Genomic DNA, 19,364 nt, shown 5'->3' with positions numbered 1-19,364 from the left:
AAAAATTATATAAGGATCATAGGAAACTAAGAGATAAATTTAGGTTAGGAATGTTCCACCCTCCTGCCCAGTCTTTCTCTGTCTCTTTTACGATTCAAGCTTTTGTCCACAGCCAAAGTTTAATGCCCACACAAGGAAAATAATTACCTAGAACATTTAACTATATATTTAAGTAACGAACTAAAAACAAACCAAAAATAGTTTACCGTAAGTTAAATTGTGCAGTGGTGCTTTCTTTTCCTGCTGGCACTGAATCTTTTGTTTGACTGGGAGGAAAATATTATTATTTGATGATTCTAGAGGAACTCCTTGGACCGAGGCTAAGGTTTTATTTTTTAAAGAAAGAAGAAGTTGAATTGTATTAGTCACTAAGAAAAAAACATATTTTAAAATTCTTGAAATAAAGACACTTAGATTTAGTAATGATCAGACCATTATAGTACTTTCACAATATATGACAGTTACATATATTTTTATATTTTTGGCTGTATTATCTTCTAATACCTTTACCCCATTCTCTATACCAACATTACGGTGAGGAAGAATTTTTTAAAACCTTCTCCAAGACACAACCCGCCAGCTCTAGACAAAAGTATTAGACTTAGAAACCTAGAGATCTGGAATTCTGGTGCTGCCACAAATTGGATATGTATATGTTAAGATTACAATATAAAGTTTCACCCAGTCTTGAAAATTTTGATTCTGTTTCTGGTTGCTGTGAATTTCTAAAGTATGAAACACAGTCGAAGAGTTGTAACTTACTCCTTAAAAATTAAAATGTTGAGACGCAACAGCAGACTCAGCCATAATTTATATCCTTTAGACAATTTTTAGTAGGTCTTCAAATGCTCACAAGTTGTAGGTTTCTCAACTAGACAAATAAGAACTAATAGCACTGCTTACATTTTATTCTGCTTTACCTCCTAGATCTTTAAAGTTTAATGTTTCTGGAATGTAGTTTCTTTCACACAAAAAGGGGATGATAATAGACTTAAAATTTGAGCCTGAGAATTATCTTATATGTTTAATTTTAAATCTTATACTTGAAAAGACTGGTAGTGACTATGTTTTAATAAGTATGGCACTTTGGTCTCAGAAATCTTAACATAAAGATTTCATTATAACAACGTGTCACAAAAAGAAACAGTAAGTTTCTATATCTTTAACTCATTCTACTGGAAATGGCAAGGCAATTCAGTAGTAATTCAATCAAATGCAACAAGTTATATTTATCCACTTATGTGGGAGTCCCAGGTTCATGCAGACTCTCTAAAAGGTTTCTAAAAGTATATACAAAATCTGTATTTGTATTTGTGTTTATATTATCTGGGGGAAAGGGTCACCAGATTCTCAAAATACTCAGGTATTTCTTACTCTCAAATGCTACCTTATTATATTTGAACACTTTAATATACATTATTTCATTTGCTTCTTCCTTTTCTTCCAGGCTATATGAGAAATAGATGACTGTGAGTCTCCCTACTTCTACCCCCAAATTCCCTTAGAAAACTCTGTGTTAGAATATGTTACTGTCTTGGAAATGCAACAGTATACCCACAATCTACTGTGTAGTGGTTTAGAGCACGGGCTTGCTAAGAGATACCTATACTCAATTATCAACTTATCACTTGTTACCTATGAGACATAGAGCAAGCGGACTTACTCTCTTTATAATCCCCATTTATAGACCACTAATGGGTATCTACCCATAGTGTTTGTTGAAAGGATTAAAAGAGATAATACAAGTAAAATATCTTTCATTATCAATGACTGAAACTCATTAAAATCTCAATTTCAATTGTTGTAGTGTCATCTTTCCAGATCATTCTCTCAAATCCAGTGATTATCCAAACAAAATGTACACTTCACAATCCCTCATCTCCTTCAGATCCTTTGCCCTCATTAATCAGCTTAAATTTCATCGTGACTCCTTCACACACACCCTCCTTTGTCCTTCTGTCACTTCATTCTATTTGGCAAAATTACAACCAGGTTAAATCCAGCTCCCTCCCTATTCTACACCAGCACCTTAGCACCTAAACAGAGCTAAGGAAAACTCACAGCCATATTTACTGGTTCCATTTTCAATTCATGTCCACAAATCTTAAACATATCTTCTGCGTTACCAAGGAAATCAAATTTAGGCCTCTCCCAAACTATTCAAACCTCTACCTCCTCAAACTTCAGCTGATGAAGTTTACTTCTTATTTCAGATTATTTGTGAAGTCATACAATAAAAACCCACCAACATCTGTGTAAATGTCTTTCTTTTCTGTTAACAATTGGTCTGTTTGTGTTCTGATCAAACCTCTCATGATGCATTGGATTATATTTCCTCTCAACTACTGAAGGGCATCATACTAGCAATTTCAATTTTTTTCTTCCTACTTCATTATTCCCAACAGCATATAAAAATGCTGCATTTCACCAAGTACTAAAAATTATAAAACCTTAAACTACACTTGCCATTATTTCTTTGCAACCCTCAAAAAAAAGGCTTTTTATGTTCACTATTGCCAATTCCTCTTGTCACATTCTCTCTTGAACCCTTTCACGCAATGTTTTCACTGCTATCATTCCACCAAAGCCGCCCTCCATCAAAGTCACCAATGACCTTCACGTTGCTAAATCGAACAGCAGAATCTCAGCCTACTTGACCAATTAGGAGCATCAGACAGCTGTCAACTCCCACCTTAAAGTATTTCATTCTCTTGGCTTTCACAGTATCACTCTCCTGGTTTTCCTTCTTCCTCACCATCTTCTCAGTGGCCTTTCTACTCTTTTCTTTTTACCCTTTTTTTTTTTTTTTTTTTTTTGAGCTGGAGTTTTGCTCTTGTTGCCCAGACTGGAGTGCAATGGCATGATCTCAGCTCACCACAACCTCCGCTTCCCGGGTTCAAGCGATTCTCCTGCCTCGGCCTCCCGAGTAGCTGGGATTACAGGCATGCGCCACCATGCCTGGCTAATTTTGTATTTTTAGTAAAGATGGGGTTTCTCCGTGTTGGTCTGGCTGGTCTTGAACCCCCGACCTTAGGTGATTCTCCTGCCTCAGCCTCCCAAAGTGATGGGATTATAGGCGTGAGCCACGGTACCCGGCCAGCCTTTCTACTCTTTCTTCTACCTTCCAAATGCTGGAGTACCCCAGGACCCAGATCTTGAATGTTTTCTCTTTCTACACTTACTCCTTGATGACCTCATCTAATCTCATTGCTTTTAAAACACCATTTAGGTGCTAATGATGCCCCAATGTACTTTTCTCACCTTGATCAATTCCCTAAATTCCAACTAGTTTTTTACAACACCCTAATACCTAAATTTAGATTTTTAATAGAGATTATCAAAATTAACATAACAAAATATTAATAAGCCCATACTCCATTCCTCCCTCAGTTAAATCATCCTCCTGGTTGCTTAGGCCACAACCAAAAACATAAAACAAAAAAACACCCTGGAGCTATCCTTTATATCTTTTTATTTTACATTCTACACCCAATCTATGAGCTAATCCTATTGGCTCTACCTTCAAAACACAGTCAAGAGTCCAGCCATTTACTATCTGTACATTTACTATCTGCACTACTAACACCTGAACCAAGCCAACACTGGCTGTCATCTGACTTACTGCAGTAACTCTATTTCAGAACAGCCAGAATGATATTTTAAAAACATAAGTCATTGTACACAATGGTTAATTAAAAAACAACAACAAAAACCTCATAAGTCAGATCTTGTCATTCACATGCTCAAAACCCTCCAATGGCTTATTCTGCTCACAGTAAAAGCCAAAACTCTTACATTTATCTATAAAGCCCTTATATTATCTGACCCACTCTTATTTATCCCTTCCTCCTGAGCTCTATCTACTCACTCCATGACACACTAACTTTATAGCTAGTCCTTCAACATGTCAGGAATGCGATTTCAAGGCATTTGTTTGTTTTTTTTTTTTTAGAGACGGAGTCTCGCTTTGTCGCCCAAACTGGAGTGCAGTGGCCGGATCTCAGCTCACTGCAAGCTGCGCCTTTCGGGTTTATGCCATTCTCCTGCCTCAGCCTCCTGAGTAGCTGGGACTACAGGCGCCCGCCACCTCGCCCGGCTAGTTTTTTGTATTTTTTAGTAGAGACGGGGTTTCACCGTGTTAGCCAGGATGGTCTCGATCTCCTGACCTTGTGATCCGCCCATCTCGGCCTCCCAAAGTGCTGGGATTACAGGCTTGAGCCACTGCGCCTGGCCTGATTTCAAGGCATTTGTAACAGGTGCCTAGATCATCTTTCCCCATTCCTCAAGATACACGTATCTATCATCACATTCAATTTTGTGGGCTCAAATTCCCAAATTCAAATTATTGAAGCTTACTCTGACCACCCCACTGAAAATTACATACCCCTCCAACTCTTCCCATTATCCTAATTCTGCTTTTTCTCTTTCCACTTTTCCTCTTCTACTATGCCATAAAAATTACTTATTTAATATGTTAATTATGTCTTCCCACAACGTGCATGTGAGACACAAGGGCAAGGATTTTTGTCCATTTTGTTCACTGCTATATTCTGAGTACCAAAAACAGTGTCTGAAACATTAAACACTTAAGACATTACAGCTTTTTAGCTAACACATAAAACTAACCTCTTAGTGAACTGTTATCTGACTGGAATGATTTGTTGTTTTCCTTTTCTTCACATAGGTAGGTATGCTGCAATTTTTTTTTTTCAACTCTGTTAGGAGTGAAGGTTTCACTATTTCCACTTTTCTGTGGTTCCAACAAACTACTGTTTCTTGGTGGCTGTTCTTGCTTGTCACGCAGTACTTTTTCTTTCATTCTTTGAAATATTTTTCCCGGTGATTCATAGTTTGCTTTATTTTTTAATCCATCCTTGTTGGGCTTTATAGCACTGATATCAAGAGAACAGTTAGAGGTAGTAGCCTCTGTTAGCATAGTTGATTGAAATATATTTTTATTGTTAAAAGTGGTCATTTTTAGGAACTGATTCTTTTTATGGTCATTCGATTTTAAAGAGGAGTTCTGATATTTCACCAAATCTTTTACAGGAGTAAGTGTGCCTGAAGGAATGCTGTCAAAAAATATTGCATCCATGGGCAGATTTCTCCTTTGAGAAGATGTCTCTGGAGGTAAGTAAATTCTTGAATGTTTCAAAGGTGTTGCAATCATCTTGACAAGGCAGTAGCAACCAAGTTCTTCTAACAGAAAATTCACTTAAGCACAATTTTCATAAGAACTTCAGAAGCGATCCACAGAAACCTGTAGTTCAATGTAAAATCAGCCTTTATCACGCTTTGGTGCAGAAAATGTTTAAAGTTTATTTGCTTTCCACAACATTATACTAATTAAAATGTTTAACTGGTTCATAACAATACTAGATAATCTATAGCTCACAAATCAGACTAAGATTTTATTTTTATTAAAGTCTCCTTAACAAAAGAGCTGGGTGTGATGGTGTACACACTTGTAGTACTAGCTACTTGGGAGGCTGAGCAGGGAGGATCACTTGAGCCTGAGAGGTCATGGCTGCAGGGAGTCATGATTGTGCCACTGCACTGCAGCCCGGGTGACAGAGCAAGACCTCGTCTCAAAATAAAATAAAATAAAACAACACAAAATGAAATAAAAGATACATGCAAATGGCAATACATTAGATTACAAAAGATAAAGTTCCACAAATATAATTTTTCCCTTTAGGCAGTTATATTTTAAGGCAGCAACTACAATGATCTAGTCTAATAAAAGCTAAAAAAAACTATTCAATTATTTAATAATACCCAATCCCGATTTTTTATGCTCTAGAGCATTTATATTTTAAGGTCTTAGCTGAAAAATCCTCAAATAAATGGTAAATTATTTTCATTTTCATTTCTTTTAATGTAGTGCTATTTAGAATTTTTAGCAGAAATACTGTACTTCAGTTTACATAGTTTTAGCCTTGTTTCTTTCTTTCTTTCTTTTTTTTTTTTTGAGACGGAGTTTCCCTCTTGTTGCCCAGGCTGGAGTGCAATGGCGGGATCTCAGCTCACCACAACCTCTGCCTCCCAGGTTCCAGAAATTCTCCTGCCTCAGCCTCCCGAGTAGCTGGATTTATACGTATGCACCACCACACTTGGCTAATTTTGTATTTTTAGTAGAGACGGGGTTTCTCCATGTTGGTCAGGCTGGTTGGTCTCAAACTCCTGAGTTCAGGTGATCCGCCCATTTCGGCCTCCCAGAGTGCTGGGATTATAGGCGTGAGCCACTGAGCCCGGCTGCAACTTGTTTCTTATGTATACATTTTGTTATTCACACCTAGAAATTAAGGTTCTAGGTAAGGAACCATATAGTTGCATTAACTAATATTTGGTAAATAAATAAAATATTTCAATCCAAGGACCCTGGAACTTACTAGTCTAGATTTACAGCATCTCTTATAGCTGAATTTATAACTATTCCAATTAGTTAACATCATATAAACATAAAAAAACCTATCACAGAAAATTCTAACATAGCCAGACCAAAAAAATCAAGTATCTTTATTACAACTACTTCTGTGAGAAATAAGCAATTAATGTAAAAAGTATTATTTAATCCAATAATTTATGATAACAGAGAAAAAAAGAAGGAAAATATCCCTAAATTACAACAGTCAACAAAGAAGGCTATCTTGGGAGTCTGGAGCTCCTAAAAACCACTGTAATTCTTCCACAGAATATGAATCCTGCAAATACATATTAATGCATGCATGTATATGTTTATGATGTGCTAGTTCCAGGAGTTCTGTACTGGGAAGTTATAATATTAGCTGTTCACTTCATTTCTGTTTTATTTTTGGGACAGTGTCTCTGTCACCCAGGCTGGAGTACAGTGGTGTGATCAGGGCTCCCTGCAACCTCGAAATCTGGGCTCAAGCAATCCTCCTACCTTCGCCTCCAGAGTAGCTGGGACCACAAGTGTGTGCCACTGCACCTTTGCTATGTTTTCTTTTTTCTTTTTTTGCTTATTTGTTTTGTTTTTGAGGGGGAGTCTCGCTCTATCGCCCAGGCTGGAGTGCGGTGATGTGATCTTGGCTCACTGCAATCTCCACCACGTGGGTTCAAGCAATTCTCCTGTCTCAGCTTCCCAAGTAGCTGGGATCACAGGCGCATGCCACCACACCCGGCTGATTTTTGTATTTTCAGTAGGACGGGGTTTCACCATATTGGTCAGGCTGGTCTCTAACTCCTGACCTCAGGTGATTCACTTGCCTCAGCCTCCCAAAGTGCTGGGATTACAAGCATGAACCACCTGAGCTATGTTTTTTTATGTTTTTTTTATAGAGACAGGGTTTCCCTATGTTGCCCAGGCTGGTCTTGAACTCCTGGGCTCAAGTGATCCTCCTGATTCAGCCTCCCACAAGTGCTGGGAGTACAGGTGTGAGCCACCATGCTGGCTTAGCTGTTCATTTCAAAGAAAGGCAATAAAGCTATACAATCTCTCAAAATAAAAAACGAATAAACTCGGCTGAGCACGGTGGCTCATGCTTGTAATCCCAGCACTTTGGGAGGCCAAGGCAGGAGGATCACTTGAGGTCAGGAGTTCAAGACCAGCCTGGCCAACACAGTGAAACCCCGTCTTTACTAACAATGCAAAAATTAGCTGGATGTGGTGGCACATGCCTGTAGTCCCAGCTACTCAGGAGGCTGAGGCATTAGAATCACTTGAACCCAGGAGACGGAGGTTGCAGTGAGCTGAGATCATACTACCACTGCACTCCAGCCTGGGTGACAGAGTGAGACTCTGTCTCAAAATAATAATAATAATAATAATAAACTGGAAAATTGCAAAGCAAAACGACAAAGAATGTTCAGGTTTACACAATCTAAATTCCTCAGCCTAATGAGACGCTTAACAGAAAGTAAAAACTGCAAATAAGCGAGCAGCACTGAAAACAGAACCAGTCTGTAATGGACATGCAGAACTGTCTTCATTTAAAGTCAGATAATTGTGGTCACACTGAAAGGTTACAAGAACCAAACAGAGCTTACTGTTTCCTAATGTCCCTGCCTCCAATTCAGGCAAGTAGTAGGATAAAGGTGAGTAGCCAAGATTCTGAAAAATCCTCAAATTCCACTTCCCCTCCCAAAGACACAGAAAGTTGCTCTAGGAGACCTTTCTCTCACCATGTGATAAATAGCAACTCAATATAAGCCAAAAAAAAGCAGTCAGTATTTGCCAGTGGTTTGTTAAAGACAGAATGCAGAGAAAAAAAATCATGGTTCAGTTCCCACCAATGAGTGAGAACATGCCGTGTTTGGTTTTCTGTTCTTGTGATAGTTTGCTAAGAATGATGGTTTCCAGCTGCATCCATGTCCCTACAAAGGACACAAACTCATCCTTTTTTATGGCTGCATAGTATTCCATGGTGTATATGTGCCACATTTTCTTAATCCAGTCTGTCACTGATGGACATTTGGGTTGATTCCAAGTCTTTGCTATCGTGAATAGTGCCGCAATAAACATACGTGTGCAGAACAATGAGATCACTTGGACTGGGGAAAGGGAACATCACACACCAGGGCCTATCATGGGGAGGGGGGAGGGGGGAGGGATTGCACTGGGAGTTATACCTGATGTAAATGACGAATTGATGGGTGCTGACGAGTTGAGGGGTGCAGCACACCAACATGGCACAAGTATACATATGTAACAAACCTGCATGTTATGCACATGTACCCTAGAACTTGAAGTATAATAATAATAATAATAATAATAAAAAGGAGACATGACAACTAAAAAAAAAAAGAAATCTCACAAATAAAATATGAGACATAATAAAATCAGATGATATAATGTATATGAAAAACGGGACAAGAGGAATATAAATAGAAAATATATACAGTCTTGTAAAACTAAAAAAAAAAAAAAAAAAAAAAATCATCTACAATTTCCTCTGACCACAGAGGCTTTGCAGAATACATAAACAAGAACACCACTGGGTCTAGATAATCCATGCAGGTCAGATCTGAAGCTCCATTTCCTTCCTAGTCAAAAGAGCAAAACAAAGAAATCAGCCTCTGATGAAAAACAGACATTAGTGGAGATTTAACAACTGGCATCCCTCAAGTGGAGGAAAGAACAGCCTGTCCTGAAGCCAAGCACATTTGTTGACCTAACAGATGGAGGTCAGCAACAAGAAATGGTTAGTTCCTCTCAGACTGGAGAAAGTATGTTTCCATTTTCATTAACTGCTTAAAGTTGTTTGGAAAATCTAATCCTTAAAACTTATTCTAAAAACTGACAAATGCTTATGTACTGGGGGAAAAAAGTTGTTTTCAACATAAAGACACGGGAATGGGAAAACCATTGGATGAAAGGGCTGGCCAGGTCGGGCGTGGTGGCTCACGCCTGTAATCCCAGCACTTTGGGAGGCCGAGGGGGGCGGACCACGAGGTCAGGAGATGGAGACCATCCTGGCTAACACGGTGAAACCCCGTCTCTACTAAAAATACAAAAAGTTAGCCAGGCATGGTGCCACACGCCTGTAGTACCAGCTACTGGGGAGGCTGAGGCAGGAGAATGGCGTGAACCCGGGAGGCGAAGCTTGCAGTGAGCGGAGATCGCACCAGTGCACTCCAGCAAGACTCTGTCCCCCCCCCCAAAAAAAAAAAAAAAAAATTCTGGCCATAAGCATTTGTAGTACAGTGATGCACTGCATAATGACATCAAACTCATAAGATTATTTTGGTGTACCCTTTTTTTAACTTATTTTTACTGTACCTTTTGTATATTTCGGTATGTTTAGATACACAAATACTTATCATTATGTTACAACTGCCAACAATATTCAGTAAAGTAACATGCTGTACAGGTTTGAAGCCTAGAAGCAATAGGTTATAACGTATAGCCTGGGTTTTTATAAGTACACTCTATGATACTGGCACAATGAAAAAATTTCCTGAGAATGTACTTCTCAGAATATATGACAGTCAGTTACAAGTGACACATATAAACACAGAACTGAAGCTAAACAATTATGTATATGATCCTGAATATAACTACTCCTCCTCCTCCTTCCAAAAAGACACGGAGAGTTCTTGTAAGAATTTACTGTAGTGGTAGCAGTAATAATAACTATTACTATGGAATGGGTCAAAAATCCCAGAGCACACTAACCAAAACTGGGACACAGAATTAGGGGAAAAATAGAATTTTAACAGGCAAATGATACACTTGAAAAAAATACTCAGCACATATGACAAAGTGCTAATTTACATAACATTCAAAGAGACCTAATAAATCAACTTTAAAAAATGTACAAAACAGAAAACCGTCACGGGACATGAAAGGCAATTAATAGAATACAAAAAGGCCAACAAACGAGTCAAGTGACACCTAATTTTACTCATAAATGGAAATGCAAACTAAAACAGTGATTTTTTTCATATCATATTGGTAAAGATTAATTTCAAAATGCAAGTTTGCATACTATTGACACGGGAATTCCACTTCTAACGTTTTTTCTTATAGAAACATCTGCATAAGAATGCAAATATATATGTATCATAATAGTCGATATTTACTGAATATTTACATGCCAGTCACTATATAATCTAACAGCTTAACTCGAAAGAGTTAAGTACTGTTATTACTACCAATTTGAAAAAAGAGGAATTAAGGTATAAGGTGGTTAAGTAACCTGACCAAGGTCACTTGACAGTAAGTGAGAAATAGGATCCGATTCTACCCGACTCCATAGCTTAAGTTCTTTACCAAAAGGCAGCATAGTCTACACAGCCACCAAACAGGGAAGTTCATGCTGCAGTACCTGCAGCCTAAAATGAAATTAAACAACCCAGATGTCTACCAATAAAGGACAAAATAAATTCCACACATCCATACAATTTACTCTATGTATTCAATAAATATATATACATGTGCTTACACGGAAAAGCGTCCAAGAAATATTAAATTGAAAAAGAAAGTAACAACATATAATTGCATTTGTGTAAAACAATTTAAATAAATAAATAAAACACAAACAAGCATAGAGAAAAACTCTGGAAGCAGTGAACCAAATTGTAAACAGTGATTATCTTCGAAGGCAGGGTGAAGCGGCCTACCATTTTCTTGAACTCCTGAGCTCAAAGACCACCCGCCTCGACCTCCCAAAGTGCTGGGATCACAGGCGTGAGTTACTGCGCCCGACCATTTTCTAAATAATTTTATTAACATCTAAAGCTGTTTGCAACAAGCATGCAATTTAACCAGAAGAAAACATAAGCTGAATGATCAATTGCTTCTATAGCCCTGTGGGTCCTGGGGTCCCAAGGGGAAGACTTGGGTAGTGAGGCATATAATTTTCCCACTTGGTATTCTAAAAAAAAAAAAAAAAAAAAAGTTATTTTAGAACAAAGACCTAGAACGCTCACCATCGAAATAAATCTGAGCAATCGTGTTCTACTCTCTTAAGTACAGTAGACACGCAACAAGTGAACATCGAGTGCGAACCTGTAAAATCAGTACCAAAGCCAGAAATCTATAAATAAATAAATAAATTAATTAATTAATTAATTAAAAAAACTGCGTGAGGCCGGGCGCGGTGGCTCAAGCCTGTAATCCCAGCACTTTGGGAGGCCGAGATGGGCGAATCACGAGGTCAGGAGATCGAGACCATCCTGGCTAACACGGTGAAACCCCGTCTCTACTAAAAAATACAAAAAACTAGCCGGGCGACGTGGCGGGCGCCTGTAGTCCCAGCTACTCGGGAGGCTGAGGCAGGAGAATGGCGTGAACCCGGGAGGCGGAGCTTGCAGTGAGCTGAGATCCGGCCACTGCACTCCAGCCTGGGCGGCAGAGCGAGACTCCATCTCAAAAAAAAAAAAAAAAAAAAAAAAAAAAAAAAAAACTGCGTGAGCCGACACGCTTAAGGGCAGGACGCCCACCATCGGCGAGGACCCGCGGCAAGAGGCTAGCGGAGGGCGCGGGAGGACGTACCTTGGGTGAAGGGCCTGGCAGGGACAGATTGCCGCAGTCCCGGCTCGGCTCCGCGCGGAGGGAAGGCCGGACACCGCCCGACTCGCGCCTCAGGCCCACGGTGGTCCCTGCCCGCGGCGGCCGGACACCAAGCGACGCTTACCCCCTCCGCGAGATACTCTCACACAACACTTCCGCAATTCAAATTTGAAGAGCCCGCCCTCCAGTCAGCCCGGGATTGGCACTCTCGGGGATGCGCCACCGTGCGTCTCACAGGGACGCTAGAAAACTGCAGGCGGCCTCCGCACTCCGTGGACGGTAGTGTGTCCACAAAAAGTAGGCGACCCTAAGCTGTCACGGGCAGGGGGCGAGATCCTCTAGTTTTCCTCAAAGTTCGTTTCGTCTTCGCAAGGCACCCGCCCACCCTGAATCCCGCCTTTCCTCCCGTGAAGCTCTGCCGGGGCAAGGCTGACGTCGCTCGCAGTGGGCCGCGAGCGCGCTCCGGCGCTGCTGCGGCCAAGTTTGGCCCTTCCTAGCTGCCGTCCTCCCCCACTAGGCTGTGCGCAGTAGCGGCTGTTATCCGTCTCTTCCGTCTCGGGAAAACAGCGTGCTCGGTGGGTTTGAGAAAACGTTTGTTTTTCTGCCCTCCATGTTTGAGGGGGAGAAAGAACATTTTGTTCTTGAGGGGATGATGGATTGAATGTAAAGTTACGCACAAAGTGGGATGTTTAGTTTGAACCATTCCCTCAAGAAGTGTGATATTTTGGGGCATGGGGGATAGGTTCTCGCTCTGTCGCCCAGGCCTGAGTGGAGTGGCGCAATAACGGCTCACTGCAGCCTGGAACTCCAAGGGATCTTTCCACCTCAGCTTCCGAGTGGCTGGAACTACAGGCGTGCGCGACCATGCTTGGCTAATTTTTATTTTTTAGAGAGGAGGTCTCGCCATGTTGCCTGGGCTCGTCTCCAACTCCTGGATTCTAAGCGATCCTCCCATCTTGGCCTCCCAAAGTGCTAAGATTACAGGCAAGCAACCGCGCTGGGCCAGGAAGTGATTAATTTTTTTTTTAATCACCTCACATTCTAGAAACATTAATTTCAACAACTGTAGGTTGCTGCGTGCAGCTTGTGACGGTGGCCCCCAGACTGCGTCCCGCCTTAGGCTGCACCCAGTGAATCTCCGCTATAATCACTGCGGAGTAACCGGGTGTATCCTTCGCCTTGTATAGGGCACATTGGTGCAGTCTTGAAAGTAGAGAAGGGGAAGCGAGGGTAGTAAGGTGTGTTTTCATCCCTGAACCCTGTTCAACTCCAGTCCTGCATGAAGTCTGTCCTCTTCCCCCCATCCACATTTGTGATGAGAGCTTCTTTTTATTTTATACTTTCATCTAAGAAAATTACTCAACTTCCTAGTCACATACCACATTTCCCCATTAAGAGGCTTTACTGAAAAGGTTGTAATGGATTGATTTTTTTTTAAGTGATTTTTGCAATCCCTTCTAAATCCTGCATCTATTGTACCCGAGTGAGTTAGAGAAATGCCACACTTTGAGACAAATTTAAGAGTCCTTTATTAGCCGGCGACCGAGAGATGGCTAAAGGTCGAAATTCTTGGCCAGAGGAAGGGGATGGGTAAGGAGTCCTTGAAGCCTTGCAAATGACGAAGCCAAATGGAGTTCATCCAGCCTTCTTAGCTAAGGGAGAGCTTATCATGTGGAAACAAGGCTAGGTGATTGTAAAAACAAAGTAAAAAACAAGGTTAGGTATTACACATCTGAATTTTGTACACGCTGAATAATGAAAATCCAAAATATAAATTTAAAACATCCACATGAATGCAAGTAAGGAAAAGCAACAGTTGGAGGTAGGGGGAAAGGAAGCAAACTTACCTGGATAAAATGAAGTTTCTTTCTTGTACACCATAATGAGAAAATGATTGGACATGGATTTGCAGTAGTTTTGTGGGAACCCGCCTTAAAACAGGTTAAATGGCATGTGTGAAATATACTTTGATAGGGGAAGTTTGAAGGGATGGTCATTCAGATTTCAAAGCACCTGAAATTGAGGTGTAAGAGGTTTCTGTGCCTGATGAAGATGGCCATGGCTCACAAGTTTAGGCAAAATAGGAACCCTGAAGTATTAACGGCAGGTACTCAGAAATGCACACTTTTTTTTAATTGACCACTTCTCATGTAAGAAGGAAGTAGTATATAGTATGTAGTATGCCCCAATGTGAATGGCCGCAGGAATTTACATAAGATGACTAGTAATTTTCCAAACAAAACTGGATTAAACAGTTTGTGGATAACAAAGTGTGATGAGAAGGCCTAGAGGCCAAGCTACAGTTTATCTGTCCCTTAATGGCAACATGCTGTAACTGCCCAAGGGATTCACCTTGCCTGCTCCCTAGAGAGCAGATTCAAGACAAGGGAATTGCAATGGAGAAAGAGTAATTGATATGGAGCTGGCTGTGCAGGAGACTAGTGTTTTATTATTACTCAAATCAGTCTCCCCTGAGCTTTTGGGGATCAGAGTTTTGGAGGATAATTTGGTGGGGGGAACCCAGTGAACTGGAGTGCTGATTGGTCAGGGATGAAATCATAGTGAGTAGAAATTGTTTTCTTGCACTGAGTCAGTTCCTGGTTCGGGGGGTCACAAAATCAGATGAGCTAGTTTATTGATCTGGGTGGCGCCAGCTGATCCCGTGTGCTGGGTCTGAAAAATATCTCAAGCACTGATCTTAGGAGCAGTTTGAGGAAGGTCAGAATCTTGTAGCCTCTAGCTGCGTGACTCCTAAACCATAGTTTCTAATATTGTGGCTATTGTTAGTTCTACAAAGGCAATCTAGTCTCCAGGCAAGAAGGAGGTCTGCTTTGGGAAAGGGCTATTACTGTCTTTGTTTATAGATTACAAACTAAGTTTCTCCCAAAGTTAGTTCAACCTACACTCAGGAATGAATAAGGACAGCTTGGAGGTTAGAAGCAAGAAGGAGTCAGTTAAGTTATATTTCTTTCACTGTTTCAGCCATAATTTTGCAAAGGCAGTTTCTTTTTTTTTTGAGACAGAGTCTCGCTCTGTTGCCCAGGCTGGAATGCAGTGGCCGGATCTCAGCTCACTACAAGCTCCGCCTCCCGGGTTCACGCCATTCTCCTGCCTCAGCCTCCCAAGTAGCTGGGACTACAGGCGCCTGCCACCTCACCCGGCTAGTTTTTTGTATTTTTTTAGTAGAGACGGGGTTTCACCATGTTAGCCAGGATGGTCTCGATCTCCTGACCTCGTGATCCACCTGTCTCGGCCTCCCAAAGTGCTGGGATTACAGGCTTGAGCCACCGCGCCCGGCCAACAAAGGCAGTGTCAATGCTGCCCTGGATTGGCCCTCCTTTAAGTTTCTGTCTGCTTGCAGGGGAGACTGTAATGAGAAAATGGTTGGAAATGGATTTGCAGTTCACAGCCACCTGGGATAATCTGTCCCATCCTAGGCCTATACTTCATGGGAACACATGCAGACACCCATGTAGGGTCCAAAAAAAGGGATATAAAAGGAAGAGACAGAAAGCTTCACGCTGTGTGCGAGTTGCTATCAAGGCATCTGGGGCTGCTTAGCCTGGAGGAGTTCCCAGGACCATGGAAAGTTGTAGCAGGACTACTAACTGACCATATGACACTTTTGGAGAAAGTAGAAAAATGCTGTTTCATCAAGGCCAAGGGTTCTTAAGCAGGAAAAGTTTTGCCCCCCTTGGGACAATTGGCAATGTTTGGAGACATGTATGAATGTCACAGTTAGGGAGGGTACCAGTGTCATCTTGTGGGTAGAGGACATATACACTACTAAACGTCATAGTGTAATGGTGGCGGGGGGACAGCCCCCCCAACATTACAAAGGATTAACTATTTTAAAATGTCAGTAGTGCCATGGTTAAGAAATTCTACTCTTGGCAGATATAGCCCTGAAACAGGATTTCAGAGCCCTTTCATGCTCTTAGCTGGGTGCCCTTATGTAGGGCACAAAGTAAAACCACTACTCCCCTGTATAGGGTACAAGGAGGGAGTCAATGAGGAAGTTATCCAGGTTTTATGAGAGGAAGACCCTTCAGTGAAAAAGGCTGCCAAAGAAATTGCTATGTGATGGAGACAATATACAAACACATAATCATATTACAAATTGTGATAAGTGTTGAGGATATATCAGTTCAGATCACCCAGGAAGCTGATGCCAAATTGGAATGAGGATTATTAAGAAATAGGTCCTGTGAAAGACCAAGGAGGGGAAGAAGAACTGGACCTGGGAAATCTTCAGATCTTGATACAGATCTGACATTTGTAAAAGGAAAGATTGATGAAAGTGGAATTGGGTAGGTGCAGTCTAAAATTACAGTGGAGATTTGACAAGGTCTTGGTTAACCCAATAGGAAGATTTGGGGTTGTCTATCAGAGAAGTCCTGCAGTGGGCAGACATGGCCAGGCCCTGGTATCCACCAGACTGGAGGCTGCCTGGGAAGAACATGGCCTTGGCACAAAGATTTTAACAGATCTCAAAGGCTTTGCAGCCAGAGGCTGTCAGCTGACTGCACTCCTCACAGCTCAGTGACTACCTTTTTTTTTTTTTTTTTAACAAAAGATCAGAATTGCATGTTTCCATGCCTGCCACAGAAGAATAATTAAAAGAGTGTAGCAGCAGGATTTCATTTTCAGGGCTTTCTATTTTTTTTTTTTTTTTGCAACCCACAGTAAGAAATATTGTACATTGTAACCTAATAAATATACAAAGCTACAATTAACTAAAACAAAAAGCTTTAAAAGTATTACTGAACATTACTTTGTGCAGTGCATGCTGTTATTTTCTGTTTCCTCTTTTTTAAAAAAAGCTGCCTATGGTGTATGATTATAATACAATATGAACATTTTCATGTTTCTGCATGGTCAGGACTTTTAATTAAAAAAAAACCTAAGGTAAAATTCACTTAAAATAACCATTTTAAAGTTCACAATTCAATGACATTTAATGCATTCACAATGTTCTGCAACCACCACCTATAAAACATTTTTTATCATCCTAAAAGGAAATCTCATACCCTTTAAGCAGTCACTCTCTCTTGTCCCCTCCCCACAGTCCTAGGCAAACACCAGTCTTCTTCCTGTCTCTATGAATTTACATATTTAGATATTTCATATAAATGGAATCATACAATATTACAATATGGACCTTTTATGTATAACTTCCTTCACAGTTTTTTTCTGAGGTTTATATACCTCAAAAATTGTACATTGTAGATCAGTACTTGATTCCTTTTTATGGCTGACAGTAGTCAATATTTTGTGTGTGTGTGTGTGTGTGTGTGTGTGTGTGTGGGTGGGTGTACCACATTTTATTTATCTGTTCCTCCATTGACATTTGGGTTACTTCCACCTAAATCTATAATACCCTAGTTTGAATTGATACCAGCCTAGTTTCAATAGCATACAAAAACTCTGCTTCTAAACAGCTGAGTCCTCTCCTGTATGTTTCTATCATTACCAATTACATCTATATACATCGTGTGTTCATTAACATATTTGTAATTATTTTATGTACTTGTCTTTTAAATCATATAAAAAAAGGGGAACCACACACCAAAAATATAGCCATCTTGGCTTTTGTATTTACTGATGTAGTTATATTTATCTAACTTTTTGATTTCTTCTTAGAGCTTTTAGTTACTGTCTAGTTTTCTTTCATTTAAGCCTGAAGAACTCCCTTTAGTATTTCTTATAGTATAGGTCTACTTGTGACAAACTCCTTCAGCTTTTATTTACATGCTAATGTCTTAATTTCTCCATCATTTTTGAAGGACACTTTGCTGAATATAGAATTCTTGGTAGATAGTCTTTTTCTTTCAGCACTTTGACTATGTTATCCCACTGCCTTCTTGCCTACATAGTTTCTGATGAGAAATCAGATGCTCTTATTGTAGAGAATCACTTGTATGTGACAAATCTCTCCTCTCACTGCTTTTAAGATTTTTTTTTTTGTCTTTGTCTTTTGACAATTTGATTATAATGTGTCTCAGTGTGGAACTGTTTATAGTTATCCTTCTTGGAGTTTGTTGAGATTCTTGGGTGTATAGGTTCCTGTCTTTTACCAAATCTGGGCAGTTTTTGGTTATTTCTTCAACATTTTTTTTGCTCTGTTTTATTTTTCTTCTCCTTCTGGGACTCCTGTAATGTGTATAGTGGTACTCTTGATTATTCCCATAGATTTTTTAAGACTCCAATAATTATTCTTCAGTTTTTTTCATATTTTTAAAAAATTTTTGAGACAGAGTCTGTTTCTGTCACCCAGGCTGACAAGCAGAATTACGGTTCACTGCCTCATGAACTCCTGTGCCCAAGAGGTCTTTCCACCTCAGCCTCCCAAGTAGCTCAAACTACAGACATATACCACGATACCCAGCTAACATTTTTTTTTTTTTTTTTTTGAGACGGAGTCTCGCTATCACCCAGGCTGGAGTGCAGTGGCCGGATCTCAGCTCACTGCAAGCTCTGCCTCCCTGGGTTCACGCCATTCTCCTGCCTCAGCCTCCCAAGTAGCTGGGACTACAGGCGCCCGCCACGTCGCCCGGCTAGGTTTTTGTATTTTTTAGTAGAGACGGGGTTTCACCGTGTTAGCCAGGATGGTCTCGATCTCCTGACCTCGTGATCCACCCGTCTCGACTTCCCAAAGTGCTGGGATTACAGGCTTGAGCCACCGTGCCCGGCCCAGCTAACATTTTAAAAAAATTTTTTTATAAAGACAGAGTTTTACTATGGTCTTGAACTCCTGGGCTCAAGCGATTCTCCTGTCTCAGCCTCCCACAGTGCTGAGATTACACGTGTGAGCCACCATGCCTGGTCATTCTTTTTTCTTTATACTCCTCAGTCTGGATAATTTTGATTTTAGTTGACAGTTGTAAGTTCACTCTTTCTTTATTCTGCCTGCTCAAATCTGCTATTGTAACCCTGTAGTGATTTTCATTTCAGTTATTGTATTTTTCAGCTTCACAGTTTCTACTTGGTTTCTTTTCATAATTTCTATCTTTGTTGATATTTTCTATTGTTAAGACATCATTCTTCTGGTTTCCTTTAACTCTTTGTCTATGGTTTCCTTTACCTCTCTGAGCATATTTAAGACAGTTGATTTTAAATTTTTGTCTAATATGTTCAGGGTTTGTGCTTCCTTAGGGAGAGCTTATATTAATTTCTTCTGTAAATAAACTGTACTTTCTAGTTTCTTTGCATGCTTCATAACGTTTTTGCTGGAAACTGGACATTTGAATATTAAAATATGCTAACTCTGGATATCACATTCTTCTCCCTTCTCAGGATTTGTTGTTGTTGTTGTTGTTGCTTCCTGTGAAATATAGTTGTTTGCTTGTTTAGTGTCTTTTCTTTATGATCTTTGTAAAGTCTGTAT

At 40.3% G+C, this 19,364-nt stretch overlaps 1 protein-coding gene across 2 annotated transcripts in view; it reads right to left on the bottom strand.

Annotated features, from left to right (window-relative positions):
* MIS18BP1 (MIS18 binding protein 1) overlaps window positions 1-12,364 on the bottom strand; it is a 63,943-nt gene extending 51,579 nt beyond the window's left edge. For both annotated transcript variants that reach the window (XM_033188139.1, XM_033188140.1), the window contains exons 1-3: window positions 11,960-12,364; window positions 4,627-5,260; window positions 207-320 (exon numbers count right to left, since the gene is read on the bottom strand). In XM_033188139.1, the coding sequence (XP_033044030.1) occupies window positions 207-320; window positions 4,627-5,170 (658 nt within the window). In that variant the 5' untranslated portion in view covers window positions 5,171-5,260; window positions 11,960-12,364. The remainder of the gene's footprint in view (window positions 1-206; window positions 321-4,626; window positions 5,261-11,959) is intronic.
* Between the last annotated feature and the right edge of the window lie 7,000 nt (window positions 12,365-19,364).

Source organism: Trachypithecus francoisi, unplaced genomic scaffold (assembly GCF_009764315.1).
Source record: "Trachypithecus francoisi isolate TF-2019V2 unplaced genomic scaffold, Tfra_2.0 Lachesis_group3, whole genome shotgun sequence".
Taxonomy (NCBI): domain Eukaryota; kingdom Metazoa; phylum Chordata; class Mammalia; order Primates; family Cercopithecidae; genus Trachypithecus; species Trachypithecus francoisi.
Note: the sequence above shows the minus strand (reverse complement) of the source record. Positions and strands in the feature narration are given on the sequence as shown.